Source organism: Stegastes partitus, unplaced genomic scaffold (assembly GCF_000690725.1).
Source record: "Stegastes partitus isolate 25-593 unplaced genomic scaffold, Stegastes_partitus-1.0.2 Scaffold786, whole genome shotgun sequence".
In the NCBI taxonomy this organism is placed as follows: domain Eukaryota; kingdom Metazoa; phylum Chordata; class Actinopteri; family Pomacentridae; genus Stegastes; species Stegastes partitus.
The window spans coordinates 244,838-262,870 of record NW_007578517.1 but is presented as its reverse complement, the minus strand read 5'-3'; the positions used below and the strand labels follow the sequence as shown (position 1 = coordinate 262,870).

The window sequence follows — 18,033 nt, the reverse complement described above, 5'->3', positions numbered from 1 at the left end:
CTCTGAAAAACCGTCTAAGAACATTCTTTCATCTGGTTTCCAAAGTCTGAAGTCCAAGATTATCAAAGAAGAATCTTCTGCTGTTGTGACCCAGCCAGAAAGTGTTAAACAACAAATGCAAAGGCCAGCCACTACACAGGGAAGAATTTTGCCCACAGTACCAGCAACAGCTCAAGTAACTCAACCCTCAACACACTTGCATACAACATCACAGAAACCTAGACTGTCACGTCAAAGTACCATGGGACAACAACCAGCCCCACCAGCACAGCCCAGTGTCACAGCACCCTTAGTGTCCAAGGAATCTGTTAGTAAACTTGCACAACCTGGACAACTTTCAGCTGATAAGACAGTACATATACCGGTGGAGAAACTACCTGAACAACCACAGGCAGGCTTTATGAACTTTCTAAAATCTGCAGTAGGAATGGAGGAAACCAAACCAGATCCCCAGAATATCCCACAGACATCTCCCAGTCAGCAGAGTAAAACTGGCAGCACTGCTTCCTTACCAGGTAGCACCGCGGCTAATAAAGAGGCTACAGGAGCTTCAAATCTCTTTGGATCAATTAGCAGCCTATTTAGTGCCGAGCCCTCTCCACCACAAAAACAGCAAATGAAATCTAGTGTCACAGAGAGTTCACTGATGTCAGCATCTAGATCTAAGAGCATACAGAAACAAGAAACAATGGACAAAAGTGGCACTCCGCAGTCTGCACAGAGCCAACCCCCAAACAAAAGTACAAACCAAGTGCCTTCTCCCAATTTATCCACAGCCCCTGCAGCTAACCAGCCAACCACCATGCCACCTGCAGGACAGGCAAAGCAAGAAACATCAAATAAACCATCTGGTGGATTGTTTGGATTTTCAATCGGAGAAATGCTTGCAGGATCAGCAGCACCTACCCAGTCTGAACCCACACCTCAAACATCTGCATCAGCCACAGCGCCTCAAGAAGAATCACTTGGTAAAAGTATACTTTCAATATTTACTGGGCCAAGTCCTCAGCAGGCTGTACCTAAAACAGGCCCACTACCTCAAACGCATCCCCCAAGTGCAGCTCCTCAGCCCCCTCAACAGGAAACACTTGGTAAAAGTTTATTGTCAATGTTTGGAGGATCAAGCCCTCCTCAACCTCCAGATCAAACCAAGCTTACTGCTGAGGCACCTCAACAGAGAACTGTTCCTCCAAAAGATCCTCCAACTGCAGGATTTCTTTCAATGTTTGGTGGTCCCAGCACCCAACAGTCTCAATCCCAAACAGGATCTTTTCTTGGTGGAATTCTGCCTGGACAATCAAATTCATCTGAAAGCCCAATGAAGGGACTGTTTTCAGTGTTTACTGATCCCAGTCCCCCACAGCCTCAGCCACCAACAATGCCATCTCAACAAAGAGGTGCTCAGTCACAACCTCCACTACAAAGAGGACCTCAGACACAACCTAAACCACAAGAACAGCCTCAACCACAAGAACAAACACCCACTTCTGTTCTTGGGGGTCTTTTGGGTAGCTTTTCTGCCACTAATGAAAGTCCAAGGAAATCTTTGTTCTCAATGTTCAGTGGCCCCAGTACTCCTCAAACACCAGGAGCAGGTGGAAATGCAAATATGTCTTCTACACAAGGGACTACAGCACCCAAAGCACCTGCCAGCAGTACACGCTCTATTTCAAATTATGTGCCATCGCCACAACAAACTCCCAGTTCGTCATCTGCTGTTGTTACTGCTACAAAAGAGCCACCGCCTACTGATTTACAAGAAAGTTCTTCCAAAGTGTCATCTGTTTCCAGTAGCCATGTCCCAGAGGCAGCAACTACCAGCGAAATATCAAGTGAATCCCCAGAGAGCAAAACTAATAGTAACTCTGGTGAAGTGCAAGCTAGTACATCCACTGATATTACTGTAGTGACTACAAATAATTCTCAAGAAGGTGGCACAATTGAAGGCACTGATATGGCATCCAAGGTGCCAAATTCAGAATGTGGCATTGTGAATAAGGACGCAAATACAGAAAGTGCAGCCCAGGATTCTGCTCCTCCTAAAGAGCCACCACCTTCTGGTTTGTTATCTATGATCACTGGATCAGGTCCTCCATCTTCAACTGGATTACTTTCAGACGGTCCAGGAAAAGGTTTGCTTTCTTTGTTTTCTGCCCCCACCACAGAGCCTACTGCTAACCAGACAGATCCTTCAACTACAGGGTCTGTACCTGAACCTTCAGCCCCCAAAGACTTACCAGGGAAAGGGTTGTTTTCTGTGTTTGGAGGTTCTGTCCCTCAGCCCGCTTCACAACCTGGAAGTTCACTATTAGGGTCAATGTTTGGAGGGTCTTCACCCCAAACACCAGCAACTCAAACGGGAGGATCATTACTTGGTGGTTTATTTGGAGGGTCGGCTCCTCAGACTGCTCCTCAAGTTGGCCCCACTCAGACCAGAGGATCTGCTGCTCAAACCTCAGCACCTCAGGCAGGATCATCATTACTTGGAGGCTTATTTGGTGGATCTGCTGCACAGGCAACTGGCCCTCAGAGTGCAGGGTCTATTTTGGGTGGAATTTTTGGAGGATCTGCAGCCTCATCTACAGTGCCTCAGAGTAGTGGGTCATTTGGTGGATTGTTTGGTGGGACTGCTACCCAAGCGTCAACAAACCAGAACAATAGCTCTATATTAGGAGGAATTTTGGGAGGATCACCTTCTCAAACCTCTACTGCACAGACTGGTTCATCTCTTCTAGGTGGCATTTTAACTGGAGCTTCTGCTACAAATGAAGTGCCTGGTAAAAGTTTGCTTTCAATGCTTGGAGGATCTGTTTCAGCTGCAACGCCCACTGCAACACCAACATCTAATGATGACACGAAAACATCAGCTACAGCTCTTACTGAAACTACATCAGATGTAACTGTTCTACCAAAACCCACCGATGACTCTAAAACTGCACCAGCTGGTCCTCAAACTGATGTAAATGATGCTGATTCTAACAGCAAAGAGCTGGTGGACACAATAAAGCAACCTGATGGTACAGAACAGTATCTTGAGGCAAGCTCAAAAACTGACAGCAGTGTCCCTGAAGAAGCTAGCCTCCAAGATACTGACAAGTCAACTGCTTTAGCTGATAATATCCAGTCTAAAGAATCGGAAACATCTGCACCAGCACAACAACCTGCAAAACCAGAACTTGTGAGTGGTCAGTTGAGTCAAGAAACAACAACACCTAAAGTAGAGGAGGAAGCACCACCCAGTCAGTCAGCAAGTCCTGCAGTCCAGCTAGAACAGAAGCCTCCAGAGCCAAACAAATCTGCCAGTGACTCAGCAGCAGATGCAGTTACAGGCTTTGTGTCTTCCCTTTTCAAACCAACACCTGCGCCCACTGAAGGGTCTCAGCAACAGCAGAAGACCTCACTGTTTGGACTTGGGGGAACAGCACCCCAAGCTGCTACCGGTCAGCCTGGAGCATCACTATTAGGTGGTATTTTTGGAGGGTCTAATGCACAAACAGCACCTCCTCAAGTAGGAGGATCATTACTAGGAGGTTTATTTAAAGGGTCTGCTCCTCAGTCTGGTCCTCAAACCACAGCCCCGACCCCTGGAGGGTCGATACTAGGTGGGATGTTTGGAGGAGGAGCCACACCCAAGCCTGCAGGTCCCCAAAGTGGTGGATCATTATTGGGTGGGGTGTTTGGAGGAGCTGGAGGAACACCACAGCCTGGGGGTTCTTTACTTGGAGGAATGTTTGGAGGAGCCCCTGCAGGATCACAGACTGGATCATCAATACTTGGAGGCATAGGCGGGTCTTTATTTGGGGGTATGGGACAACCACCTAGGCCATCTGATTCAGTGCCAGCTCAGCCCAAATCAGCATCAGGTACTCCTTCACAGTCACAGATTAGGAATGAGAAAGTGTCACCAAAAGTACCTCCATCACGCTGTGGAACCAACAAAACCGGGGACTCAAAGCTACCAGAGAACCAACAAGTAAAATCTGGGAATCAAACAAGTAGCCCTGCCATGACATCTGAGGCACCTTCTCCAAAAACCTCTGCTGACACAAGTGCACCAAAAGATGACACCGACACAGAAAAGTCAGGTGTTGGAGAGGTGATACATGAAAAGCCCATGGTCATTATAGGAGACCCTGAGAGTAAAGAAAGTGACAAATCAGGTCTACCTGATACCAATGAAGCACATACTAATGTAGCTTCCCCAACTAATCAGGTTGTCAACAATGCTGAGCATCAAGAAGGGCAACAGTCAGATCCAACAAAGCCACAAGTTGCCCCAGTTATAACGTCTCAACCCCAAACTAACAAGTCAGCAAGTGATCAAACACATACTGTACAAAACGTTGCAACATCTGATGCCCAAAAAGCTGAAGCGGTAGGTTCCACAGATGATATAGCAACCCCACAGATTTGCATCTCCACTCCTGAAGTAGATCCTTCAGCATCCCTGATCCCAAAGGACAAGGACAGGCTTGTAGAAACACACCCCTCTGCAGGTCCTACCTCTGGAGTGCAGCTGGACAACCAGTCCAAGAAGGATCTATTGAATGCAAAAAGGCTAGTAAAAGCATAATAAATGGCTTCTCCCCTAACCATTTATGATGCATTGACATTTTGGAAGAAATGCATTTCCTGTCCAGCCCTGCAGTCCATTCTCATTAGTTTAGCAGTTTATGTCTGTGTGTGATTGTGTTTTGTTGGATGTGGTCATTTTATGTGTAGAAACTCTGCCATTAGTCAGTTCATTAGTCATGTCAAAACAGAATTCCAAAACAAACTTTGCATGTTCATGGCCAATTCACAGGTAAATACAGGTAGCCATTCATTAGCTTGTTATAGAGAGATCATGTTTCCACACAATTTCAGATGGAGGGGTTCACCTGACCTTATATTCATTTTAATTGTAGCCCTTCTAGTTTTTCAATGAAAAAATCAACAGCAGTTAGCTATTGCTGTCTCAACTGCTGTTTTTGATGAATTTCATTCACTCACTAAATTTAAAGGATCAAATATTAGCATGCCCGTAGGCAACATTATGAATTATGCAAATTTTGTTTAAGCATGGAGTTCTGATTTGATTTGTGCATTATCTTGCATTTGAATATTATTTTACAATTACATATATGTAGCAGTTCCATTTTTTAAATCCTTAACAGCGAACCCTAAACTCACATTTTTTTGCTGTGAATCTAGTTCGTCTGTATTCTAAACCTCGACATTGGTTTGAAATTGCTTTAAACTATCATTTTATAAAAAGGTAAAGTTTCAAACACGGATCAACTCTGCGTGTTTTGTGGTCCATATGCATACGTTAACCCTGTGTCTCTGTGCCGTGTATACGTGCCTTCTGCCTTACAGAAGTTCTAAAGGAGAGCGTTGACAGTAAAATATGCAGATGTCTGTAACTGTTTGCATGAATATACGAACAACTAACAGAGAATTTTATACCTCACACCACAAAACAGAGAAAAGCAATTGTAGTGAATAATGCACATGTATTGATTTGGTTTCCACATTTTCATTATTTTCGATCATGCAGCTGCCTACTTGCAAGGTTGGGTATTTTTTACCGGGCGTAATGTGCTGTGTGTTTATACTACATTAATTAAACCTTAAAGTGTTGCTAAAAGTAGTTTTTTTTTTTGTTTTTTTTGTTTTTTTTACAACTGAGTGTATGCAGATAATTGTTAACTTGTCAGTGTTATTACAACCCAAGATTATTAATTGTTCAGATTCTTTCAGTAGCATTAAAACATACTGATATTACTAATTTTAAGTTTTTACAACTGGCTTTACGTAGTAATCCCTACTATTCTGGGCTTTTTTAGTGGCAAAATATGAACTACAAAAATACTTAGAAACAGTTTTCCAGCCATTTCTGTTTCTTAATGTCTTCCTCATTCCTCTCTCACCATTGTAGTCCAGCGGAAAGTAGCCACTTTGGGTCATCAGGAAACCTGAGCCAGACCAGCTCCCAGGTTAGTGAGATTGGCCACGAGAGCACTGGAGGGTCAGAACTGGAGGAGTCCTTCCACTCCTACCATAGTACTGGCTTCCACCCCTCCACCACCGGACAGCCACGCACAAACAGGCATCCTCCACCCATCGAACACTCTACCGTTAGCAAGCAGGAGAGACAAAGGCTGCCCTCCGAAGTAGGAAAGGGCTTAAGAAATGACGTTCTACCAGCGAGAGGATCTTCTAAACCCCCAAGGTACTGACTTGCTCAGAATTTAACTCAGTTTTGTTTGTGCTACGATTAAGATGCATGGTATCTGAGTTTATCTTTGTTTCTTTCTGCTTTACTCTTAAACCCAGATTGCATTACGATGGGCCGCCATTACCTTTTAACCCAGCCAGAGTTCGTTGGTTAAAGGCCATCAATAAAGTCAGAGTTCAGCTCCGGGAGGTAGGCAGTGTTCTTCTGTACCTGCACCAGTGTTTGATCTCTCAACACCTTTTGAACCTGACTTTCAAATCATCTCCTTGCAATTCTTTGACACTGGTTGAGTTTCACCTCTCTGGGTGTTTACAATGCCCTCGAAGTGTGTTGCACATATTGAGTTTTACTACATAACAAGTGCCTCTGTACTTGTGAAACTGCTGGGACTTCAGTGTTTTACCAAAGGCACCCTGTGAATCACGTTCAAGCTAACGGCATAATGGTATTTTAATTGTTGCCACATGGTCATGAACTCGCTCCTCTGTACAGCTGCCCAGCAAGATATGGCACACAAACTGTGAGGTCAGATGACACTGTCCGATTTTTTAAGTTACTTTACGTTTGTGACTCATACTAGATACTCTCTGTCTTTTCCCTCTCTCTAACTCAGCCTTCAGTGGTTCATTTTATCTCTTCACATGACACTGTAATTGTGAGGCTAAAGTGTGCTGTCCCTCTGTTGACTCGGGTCCGTCACTCATGGCTTCAGAGACCCTCCATTTGCATTAATGGATGGGTCACTCATGGCAGATGTCTGCCATGTATGACCAGTGTGACTTTATGCCATGTACTTAAATGTTGTCTCTGCACTTTTTAGAGTCTTTAATGTTACAATTTTATTTTTATTGGGAAGTACATGTAAACAGCCTGATGAGAAAGCAGGATGAAAGAGATGAAGATGTGTATCAGTGTTTAGTCCATATCCGTTTCACATTTGTGTATACGGTGTTTTTTAGACAAAGGCAGTGACTTCAGGTAGAATTCTGAGGAATAGGTGATTATCTGTACCATTTGTAGCTCCTTCTTATTGAGGCAATTCTGTATGTGATTTCACTGAATGTCTGCTAAAACGGCAATCGCGTGGCATTGCTTCGATCTTATCGTGTCATTTTTGACTTTTGTTCTTAGAAGCAAACGCCCCAATAGTAACCTCGTATGATTCCATTTCTAGAGAACCTGTATCTCGCACATGTAAACAGATCTTGAATCCAATCTTTCTGATTGGACTTAAGAGATGGCTAATAATGAGATCATCAGAATCTCGCAGCCCTAACTGGGTTCTTCCCCATGATTAAGCCTTTTGAACAGCGTGGCAGTAAAGGAGTCGTGCAGACAGCAGGGCTCCATTATAATGATTGGCCTGCATGGATGGCTGAGATGAACGTGAGTAAGTGGCTGTTTGAGGACACGAGTGTAAATGGAAGATGAAAGCTAAGTGCCATTTATTACAGGACATAGGGAAACACTGAGGACCCAAGGGCATATGCAGAAAACAGTGAATGAGTCAGAATCGGTTGTTAATCTGTCAAGCAGTGTCACAGTGACCAGCATAATAAGAAGCTGGACGTGATTCTTTGCTTCCTCACATGCTTGTTTATGTTCAAACAATAGAATGACATGAGTTGGGTGGTACTTTCCTCGACAGCTTTGGCAGCAGTTCCACAGAGGCGAGCCTGGAGCCCTTCATACTGCATATTTATTAGCTGTAAGCCTTGAATGGAAGTTCCTATTTCTTTACACGTTTCCATTCACAAGATGCAAGTGAGCAAGAAAATCACTGAGCACAGGGTAGCTCGTGGTTCACCAGGATTCAACACTTCTACAAACTACAGGTTTGAAGCAGTGAAAGCAAAATAGCGCAATATGCAGCAACTGACAGATGTGGAAACAGGAAAAAAGACAGAGTGAGTGAGACTGGAAGCTGGCAGTCTTACAGCCTCAGATTAGTTTGTGCTGGAATGCGTTGCCAGAGGACAGGCGTGGAGAGAGAGAGCAGAGAAAGCATGCAGGAGGGTGGGAGGGAAGCCGGGATGGCTACTTAACCGAGGGTGAAGCGCCGGTGCTGGAGGTCTGCTCCGTCCTGCTGCCGCTCCAGCAGCACAAACCAGTCATTCAGCACGTCTGCGCTTTTTCCAGTTAAAGGGAAGATCTGACGCCTTGATTGGCACAGAGCAACATTTAACTTTTTAATTTATTAATGCGCTTGTGGTAAAAGACCACCATTAGATTACCGCTGCTGAGCTTTGCTCCATGTGGATTTAAAAGGTCTTGCAAGATGATATCTACAGGTTGTTCTTTTTTCCTTTAAGGTAAGACTTCTGTTTTAATATATTTCTGTTAAATTTCTACAGACTTTGATTAAAAATACGCATTATTACAGGATGTACCGTATGGAGCCTGTAACGCATAGACACACTGAAGGTTCTGTGTCTTATTACTTCCTTACAAATGACTGAGTTTAAAGTTGTTTCTAGTTTTTTGGGGGGTTTTTTTCAAAATTTTGACAGCAAAGTCAACTTAAAAACTTCAGAGTCACAGTAAAAAGCTAGCGACCGCCCCGACTCCAACCAGGACCCAAAACCGTTTCTTATCCTTTCCTGTCCTGGACAGGTCATGAGTACAGCGCTGACTATCACGGCGCACATTTAGGGGATCGGGGCTGCCTGCTGGAAAGTGGTCCTCAGAAGAGTGGCTAAAAACCTTCTGAAACCATTTCTGGTAGACGGTGTGTTACACATAAAACATTTTTAAGCCAGATATTCCTGGTATTGTTTATTTTTATCTGAAAAAGAGAACATTTCTGACTAACATGTTATTATTTTAACCTTAACCCTGCTCCCAGTTCATTGTGGAGAGGCTGATTCCTTTCAGCTCATCAGCTTATCTTCAAACTCAGAGCAGTGACTGAAACATTCTCTCCTGATAGGCTTGATTATACTTTTCTGCCCACCAAGCCCTTATCAGGCGAACACACACCTCCACTGCTCAAGTACTTACTGGAGCCCTCACATGCAGAGGTGGGTTAGCACCGCTCGTAGCTCCGTGCTCTCTGGACTAGTTTACCGAATGGAAACCTGAAGCTACGGCACACTGCGGTTATGTCATCTTATTAGCTCAGACAATAAATGCACTGAATAATCAATCAATCAATCAATCAATAGTACTTTATTAATCCCTTACAGAGAAATTCCATTCACAGTTACATCTGTCCAAGGGGAGACAGGAACTGTCGGGACTGCCAGCTAAGCCAGCGCCCTTTATTAATAACTGGAATAACTGGTAGATAGAATTGTTTAGTGTGAGGATGTCCAAGTTCTGATCATGCTGAAGGCTGTGGTAGTAAGTTCAGTTCATGCAGGAACATTTTAGGAGGTCCTGTCAAATCTGGAACGGGTATTTAGTTTCAGAGATAAAGCCATAAAAGAGAAAAGAATGTCCCTAATAGCAAATACATGTCACAAGAATTTAATAGTTTGTGGTTCTATGAAAACCTTTTTTGTCTCCTTTACAATCTTGGTTGAGCTCCAAGCAGTGTCTGTCTGAGCTTCAAGGTCCGTCAGCAGAACTTCTCCTTTGAACCATAATGGTGACGCTCATCGGACAAAGACGTTGTCACTGAGCTGCCTCAAGTACATTCTGCGCTTTAAAGGAAGGAGCACAGACGTGTTTAGAAATGCAAGCAACAGGTTTGTGTTGCATTTAATCGGTGTGTAGCGTACAGGCAGCAGCTTTCAGGCCTCACAGCTGGTATGGGTGTGAAAGAAAGACGTGGCCTCAGAAGAGAGAATTGACCTGTCATCTAATTACCGTGCTGTCTTTGTAAAGCATCTTAATTACAGAGATCTAAGCAGCTGCATGGTGCTCGTTCTGCAAGTTGCTCCTGTAACTGAGGAGAGATCAGTTGAACAGCATCGTCTGCACCGTACAGAGCCGTGCTGTCTGCCGCTGGCGGTACCAGGACGTGTAGGACTCCATGTGTGGCCAGATATGCTAAACATCAAGCAGCTAATATCACATTTCATTCTGAAGATCCTCTCTGGTGAAAATCTAGTTTGTTCCTTTTTTTTTTCCTTGTTAATTTCTCTGTTGGTATATTTTAATAAGTTAGAATCATGTTATCATGAACAAAACAGGCAGTCGACACCATTGCTGAGCATTTCCACATTTAAGCTGCTAAATAACCTCATTAACGAATCCCGTCAACTTGCAGGTGAGGCTTTCTGTATCATTGTTTTGCTTCAGAACTGGTTGTCGGTTCCAACGTGTATGGCTGAATTACTAAAATATTAAACTGGCCATTGTGTGAAGTCGAGTAGCTCTACAGTGTTTCAGTGGAGTCGCAGGTGAGCTGGTGTGCTTCGAGCTGCAGCAAGTGAGCAGATGTGGGTAAAGAACCTAAAGGAGAGAACAGTGCAGAGCTACATCTACGGCATTTTAGGAAGGAAAGCGTTTTCTTTAGGGTTTAATCGATGACCAAAACAGATGCATATGTACGTGGACATCTTTTGACTGTTGAAACGGACCTTCAGGCAATCAGTGTCAGAAGTTAGCACTGCCTGATCTGTCAGTCAGTACATTTATTAATAACAATTCCAGAAGAGTTACAGAGAAAATACTTATTCCACTTCCACAAGTTTCATTAAAATGATAAGTGAGCACATGCCTTTCTCTTCTTAGGGTCTGAAAAATGAAAATTCAGTTCACGTTAACATTAATGACTATTTTTAAAATGCATCTTTTTTTGCTTTAAAGTGGCTGGGCCCTGCTGCCACAAAGAAGATTAGATAATATATAATAAATAACAATAAAGTTATATCTAATCTAATCTAATCTAATCTAAGATCGCTCTGTGCTTGTTATTGTGTAATAATGTTTAGCTGCTGTGAAACGGCAGAGAAAGCAAAGTGCTAACCACATGGGTTGTTTTCTGCTTTTTCAACAAAATGACTCATAATCCAGTTTTCTCCCTTCAGTCGTGATGCAGGTACTTACTCATATGCAGTTTAAGATGCTGGATTGTGCTTAAAGCATCCGAAGGAGGAGTCACAGAGCCAGTGGTTTGTCCATGTGTGGGAACAGCTGATCACGAGAGCCACTTCTCAGGGATGTTCCCCAGAGGACGGCTCAGTGGACAGGATGACCCCCACGAGTCAGAGCTACTTCCACTCTCGCCCAAGAGACGAGAGCTGCAGAAGAAGACCTCGCAGAGTCCCAACGTTGGAAAAAGTCTGCGCAGAAAGCTGCAGAAGTGCCTACAGGGGCCAGAAGATGAGCCCCTTCATGACCTCTCACCAGTCCACACTATCGGCACCAAAGCTGACCTCGCCCCATCAGGGGAAAACCGAAGTTCTGATTGCCAAGATGGTAGTGAAGGTGTGGAGGATGCTGTGTCTAGGATCATTGAAAGGATCAGAAATGATGAAGAGGAGAAGAAAATGGAAGATGAGGAAGCAGAGCATGGCTCCAGTAACATAGTAGAGCATATCCTGAAAGAGCTGAAAGGCATCAACAAGATTCAGGAGGAAATTTCTGACCTGAGGGAGTATCTGACATCTGTGCGAGGCTCCGTGGACGAGGTTTCTTGTTGTGTCGATGCAGTTCTTAGTGAAATAGGTGAACTGTACTCTGGGGCTTCAGCTGCACCTCATCCTAGCCCTGCTGCTCAAACACCACACATCAGGCGAGGAAGCTTGGACAGACAGAACGCCATCACATCTCTTCATGCGATGGAGCCCAGTCCATTGTTTAAACGCAAAGAGCGTGAGAAAGACTTGAGATGGGTATTGTCTCACAGATCACCCAAACAATGGCAAGCTGATCAAGAAACTCTAAGATCGGTCCACCTCACAGAGCAGGAGAACGCAGAGCACATGCAAAGCCATACAAAACCAGGCCTCTCCTACCTGGAGCTTCATGATGGCCGCAACTACCAAAGCACCAGCTCTTTGTCATCATGTCTCAGCTCCAACTGTGCTGAAGCAGGCTTTCTTTCTGGTGACACAGACTATGACAGGTGGCTTTCTGTTGATATGCAGCACAGTGTAAGTGGAGAAGGAGGCTGGAGTGAGGAGGACATCTCCTCTTGTGCGAACAGTGGAGAGGAGCTAGAGAATGATCTAGGTGTTTGGAACAGGTGTACCACCGAGGAGACACAAAGCAGCACACCAGGTCATTCTTCACACAACAGCTCTGAGCACCTCTCTTTGTTGTTTGGTCAGCATTACAACTCTCCTTCCAGTTCTTCCAGTGTGGCTGACTGGAGGCCTCTCAGACTCCAGACAGAGGAAGAAAACGTGGAATGCGACTGTGCTGTAAACTGCCCGTTTTCCCGTAGTTCTGGTTACCACACTATGGATGCCTGTGCAAATGAACTTGGCAGTGGTCCCTCCAGGAGCCTGAGCTGCTCCACTGTGCTGCTGACCGACTGTGAAGATGGTCACCTGGAGCCACATTCACTGTGTGATGACTGTCCATCGTCTGGGGACACTCTGGATCTGGGATCTGCTGAGAGTTTGGACAGAGAGTGGACAGATCGCAGCATTTCCAGGGAGGATGTCGGAGAGTCTTTGTCATCTGACATAGATTCTGAGAGCACACCTAAGAGCCCCAATGTAGGTTTCGATGTAACGACTTTTAGCAAAGCTGTGCTCACTTTCAAGTCAGCTTTGAAAGGGGCTTTGAAAAAGTTGGAGAGTTCCAACCCTGAAGGTGATGATAGTGGGACTGAAGCATCTCCATCCCCAGTCAGACAATCCCGTGAACATGGAGAGGAGCAGAGCTGTACAGATCATACAGAGGGAGAGGTTAGTCTGACTGACAGTAACACTGAGTTTGCCACTCCAAAGGAGGAAAGTGAGACGTCGGTCTATGTGGACTGTGGTGAAACACATGAGACTCTGCCGTGCTCTCCTAAGGCATCCCCTCATGACGCTGGCCAGTCTCCCTGCACTGCTGACGACTATCACTCTGCAGAGATTTCACAGGGAAAAGAAGACTATCCAACAGAAGGAGAGCTGTCCAACCTCGACTTAACACCAGATCGCTGTCCTGCAAAGCAAGACGAAAGCCCACAAGGTCCAGTGCTCGGCACAGAAGAGGGGCGCTTAAGTCCCATCAGGGAAAACAATATTCCTGATGCAGTGAATCAAGTAAAACCAACTGATGCTAGTCACAAAGAACGTATAGCTAATTTCCAGCGTATTCTGAAGGAGAAGAGGCTAACCCGTCATAGACTGTCCAAATCTACTCAAGGCTCCCAGGGCTCCCATGGCTCCCATGGCTCCCATGGCTCCCAAGGGTCTCAGGGCTCCCAATCTCAAGACGAGTTTTTTCCAGGTATTTTTAAAGAACTTCTCTTGATTAATCACTTGCAAGCCCAGTAATGACAGCAAAAACTAAATCTTGAAACTTGTAGTTGTCTAATGTTGTGTGCTACATTGCATTACATCTAATACACAAGCTCACTTTGGTTTGGAAATGATTAGTTCAATTGTGGTTTCTCTTTTTTTCCCATTCTAGTGAGTGTGCTCAGTCACAGCTACGCAACATGATTCCTAATTCTTCTGTGATTTGTTTTTTTCTTTGCAGAGTTTGGGAGAGAAGAGAATCAGGTTACTCATATAATATTAGCTCCATGTTTAAGATACAGTTGTTTTTTCCTTTGATTCTGAATGTTGTGGGACAGTTGTGATCATCTTTCCACCCATTACCAGTAGTGCTTGTCTCTGTCAACAGAAATGCTTGTGTGTGCATAACACACACAATATTTACTGAAAACTCCGTCTTGTTTTTCTGGACGTTCATCCCATCACTTCACTTATTCTCTATAGTCAATAGTTGATTGTTGTTTTGCTGGAGTCTCTCAGTGTGACTCCACAGTTCAGCTGCTCTGTGCTTTTCAAACACTATCCAACTCATACTGTGAGAGTGAACCCAAAGGGATCTCTGCTCTCAATTCACAGATGAATGCACGGACACTGATGGAAAACTCTGAGTAAGATGTGAGGCATTGCGTAAACCTGTGGTCTACTAGTCACAGCTTTGGTGGTTTTGTGAAGTCCTGTCAAAGGTTTGCTTTTATTTTTTTCTTCTAAGTTTGTCTGAAGTGTCTGTTCCAGTTGTCCTGAGGAACTTATTTGGAAACACTTGTTCTGTCGCTGTGTATCTACACACTGCCGTCTTAGTCTCATTTCACAGAACATGGACCAGTAAAGAGCTCCACAACATTTATCTGATAGTGTCCTTTACAGGGTCCATCATTCGTTTCTTTGTTTGACTTTGCATGTTCTGTGACATCAGAGAGGTGAAGCTCAACCAGACCTGTTTCATTACCACACTCTTCTTATACCATATGTCAGCATGTGTAAGCCACAGTCCTAAGTTCTCACATTGGAAATTCTGCAGGTTCGAGATGAGGAACCCCATGCTAGACAGGCCTGGGCCGAACCAGGGTGAGTCATGTATAGGTACAACTTGCTTATTGCAGTTTTGAGTGTTGTATTGGTGATTGATTTATTTTGCAGTAAGTGAAGCTCTGAAGTTGTATTTTAACAATAGTGTGATTACGCTTGTGCAGCCATGTTGTATTTCCAGGAGAAATTCGTGTAAGTCATTTAAATTCACGTCTGTGCTCTATTTGTTGATGCGTAGTTCCACATCTGGTCTGTATGGAATTGACAGCATGCCCGACCTGCGTAAGAAGAAGCCTATCCCTCTGGTCAGCGATGTGGTCAGTACTCAGCTGTACATACACTGTCATACGTCATCCCGTTTGTTCTGCTCTTCTGTGTGAGGACATGTCTTTCTATCTGTGAGGCCACCACAGAGGTCACAGTTAGTCTTTTATCTTTAAGCCCAACTTGGGATGAGATTGTTATCAACAAATGGAGACAAATATGAAATCAGACTGCTAATTTCTCTCTCCCTCCTCTCTTAAACCCAAAACTATTCTCCACAACTCTCTTGAATGCGTTCACTCTCCCTGGTCAGGCTATGGTAAGTCCTAGAAACCAGTTGCAAATCCCTTTTCTACTCAAGTACAAATATCAAGTGGGACACATGAAAGAACAGTTGCCTCAAACATGTGCATCTATGGCATGTTGGTCTCTTTGATCAGATGTTTAATACAAATTCAAATATTTGCATGCATCTTCTTGGTCATGGGTAGCTTTTCTTCCTACTTGATATTATCCTTAAAATATGTAATCAACAAATCCTTCCCCCACCTTTTGGTTGACATTTTTCCTCATTTGTTGAGCTGTTAACAGACAAATGATAAAAATGACAAGCGCATGGGTAAAAGACGCTACTAACAAAGTCAGATTAGTCTTTCGTAGTGTTGGTTTTGGTCTAACTTTGTCTTTTTAGTAGCCTGCTCTGCCCTAGTAGACACTAGTAATACTCATCTGGGCTTGTGATCCTCTGGTACGAGTTCACCATACGGTAGACTAACCCTGATAATCCTACTGACCACCCTTGAAACCAGCCCCCACCTCCTTTTTATCGTGTTAATCTTTGCTGGTATACTAATATTTTGGCACTTTGCTTGGTTGTGGGTTGTACATATATGTTAACAAAACGCAAACTTTGCTAAATTTTCATTCTCCACTTCTTGGTTTAGTCCCTTGTCCAAGCCAGGAAGGCAGGAATCGCATCTGCTATGGCAGCACGGTCCTCAATCAAGGACGAGGAGCTGGTGAGTATGAATCTCACTTCCTGTCTTTATGGATTCTGTATTAGGAACTCCATGCAAACAACCAAAATCGTCTTCCCTCTGTAGAAAAACCACGTATACAAGAAGACCCTGCAGGCTCTCATCTACCCCATATCGTGCACTACGCCGCATAACTTTGAGGTGTGGACAGCCACCACGCCCACCTACTGCTATGAGTGCGAGGGGCTGCTGTGGGGAATTGCCCGCCAAGGCATGCGCTGCTCCGAGTGTGGAGTCAAGTGCCATGAAAAGTGCCAAGAGCTGCTGAACGCTGACTGTCTGCAGCGTGAGTATTGTCCAGATGGTGTTTGAAGGAAGTGCTCCTGAGTGATCTGAGATCGTATCGTCGCGTTTGCAAGACAGGCGACAGTTCATGACGAGTTGTTGCACCAAACTGTTTTCAGAAATGCTGTAAATAGTTCCACACATTGACCAGCTTTAACGTTTCATTTCAGCCACACCCAAAGAGGTGAGGTTTGTTCTATTAATGAAATCTGTTTTGTTTAGGTGCTGCGGAGAAGAGCTCTAAGCATGGAGCTGAAGACCGAACTCAAAACATCATCATGGCCATGAAGGACAGGATGAAGATCAGGGAAAGGAACAAACCAGAGATCTTTGAGCTCATCAGAGAAGTGTTTGACATCAGCAAAACCGTTCATGCACAGCAGATGAAGATCATCAAACAGAGCGTGTTGGACGGTACCTCAGGGTGGTCAGCCAAGATCACGATCACAGGTTCTACCTTTGAAGCTCAACATCAGTCCTCAGCATCGAGCTTACCTGTCCAACTCAGGATCATTGGTTGTTCCTAATGTCTTTGTTTCTCTGCCACCCTGTTAGTTGTTTGTGCACAAGGACTTCAGGCCAAAGACAAGACGGGATCCAGTGATCCATATGTCACTGTCCAGGTGGGCAGGACCAAGAAGAGAACCAAGACCATTTACGGCAACCTCAATCCAGTCTGGGAGGAGAAATTCCACTTGTACGTCCAAAATACAGTCTTGGTTATAAAATGTACCCGATTTTTTTTGCACAAGGTTCTAGTAACAGTTTTCTTCTTCATTCAGACTGCACCAGCTCTTCTGTTCTTCCTATGAATATCAGAACATCTTCTGCTAATAGCTGATTTAATTCACGTTTCTTTTTTTCATTCCCTTCCTCCCGTTAGTGAGTGCCACAATACTTCAGATCGAATCAAAGTGCGCGTGTGGGACGAAGACGATGACATCAAGTCCAGGGTGAAGCAGCGTCTCAAGAGGGAGTCTGATGATTTCCTGGGCCAGAGCATCATTGAAGTTCGAACGCTAAGCGGAGAAATGGATGTCTGGTACAATCTGGGTCAGTACGCTGTCTTGTCTTGATGTCAGGCTTTAGGAAGGATACTGCTCTGTGTATGAGGTGAACATGTCTGTTTCTTTTTTGTGCTTTTTGATGCTAAACACACATCTGAACTAGGTTACAGCACAATCACAATTCATGTTTAGAAGACATGGCTTCCTCATAAGGAGAGCTGTTTGGTCATTGTCAGAACTGTGGCCTTCACTGCAATCAAAGTAAAATCATCAGTTTGTACCTCGAGAGTTTGGTGTAACTACAGCATTTTTATTTCTGGCAGGCAACAGGAGTGATAGCTGACGGATACGTGACATAATTAGGATACTTTATCTTGGAGCCATGTTTGTTTTGTCTGAGGCTTCCTCTGCAGCCTGGAAGGATGATCACCTACAACAACCTCGATGCCATTTGCTTCTTACATCAATTCCACATTTATTTAAGTTTGGTGCTAAAAGTTCTGTTTTCACCAAGTCCACTCGGTGGTTTCCTTGAAAGTCATTAGGCAAATCTGCTTTGCCTGCAGCAGCTTTTTATACACGGTCATGGAGTTGCTCCAAGGCCTGCACTGGTCTGCATGACAACACCGTCCCACGGCGCAGGCTGACAGTTGGGCTCATTTTAGGAAAAAATATTGTGTCATGATAATCCTGTCCTGCTCCCCAGAGTATGGAGATGGTTTCACAAGGATGAGGCCTGAATACAATCATTTACTGCAGGCCCTTGTGCTAGTTGGTGCTGAGAGCTGGTGATGCAGCATGAATAC

At 44.4% G+C, this 18,033-nt stretch overlaps 1 protein-coding gene across 1 annotated transcript in view; it reads left to right on the top strand.

Moving 5' to 3' along the window:
* Nucleotides 1-18,033, top strand: part of LOC103364851 (protein unc-13 homolog B) — a 64,808-nt gene that overhangs the window by 31,512 nt on the left and 15,263 nt on the right. Inside the window, exons 9-17 of the mRNA XM_008292120.1 lie at nucleotides 5,921-6,214; nucleotides 6,319-6,409; nucleotides 14,627-14,673; nucleotides 14,873-14,951; nucleotides 15,843-15,917; nucleotides 16,002-16,221; nucleotides 16,443-16,670; nucleotides 16,776-16,917; nucleotides 17,104-17,273. Of these exons, the coding sequence (XP_008290342.1) occupies nucleotides 5,921-6,214; nucleotides 6,319-6,409; nucleotides 14,627-14,673; nucleotides 14,873-14,951; nucleotides 15,843-15,917; nucleotides 16,002-16,221; nucleotides 16,443-16,670; nucleotides 16,776-16,917; nucleotides 17,104-17,273 (1,346 nt within the window). The remainder of the gene's footprint in view (nucleotides 1-5,920; nucleotides 6,215-6,318; nucleotides 6,410-14,626; nucleotides 14,674-14,872; nucleotides 14,952-15,842; nucleotides 15,918-16,001; nucleotides 16,222-16,442; nucleotides 16,671-16,775; nucleotides 16,918-17,103; nucleotides 17,274-18,033) is intronic.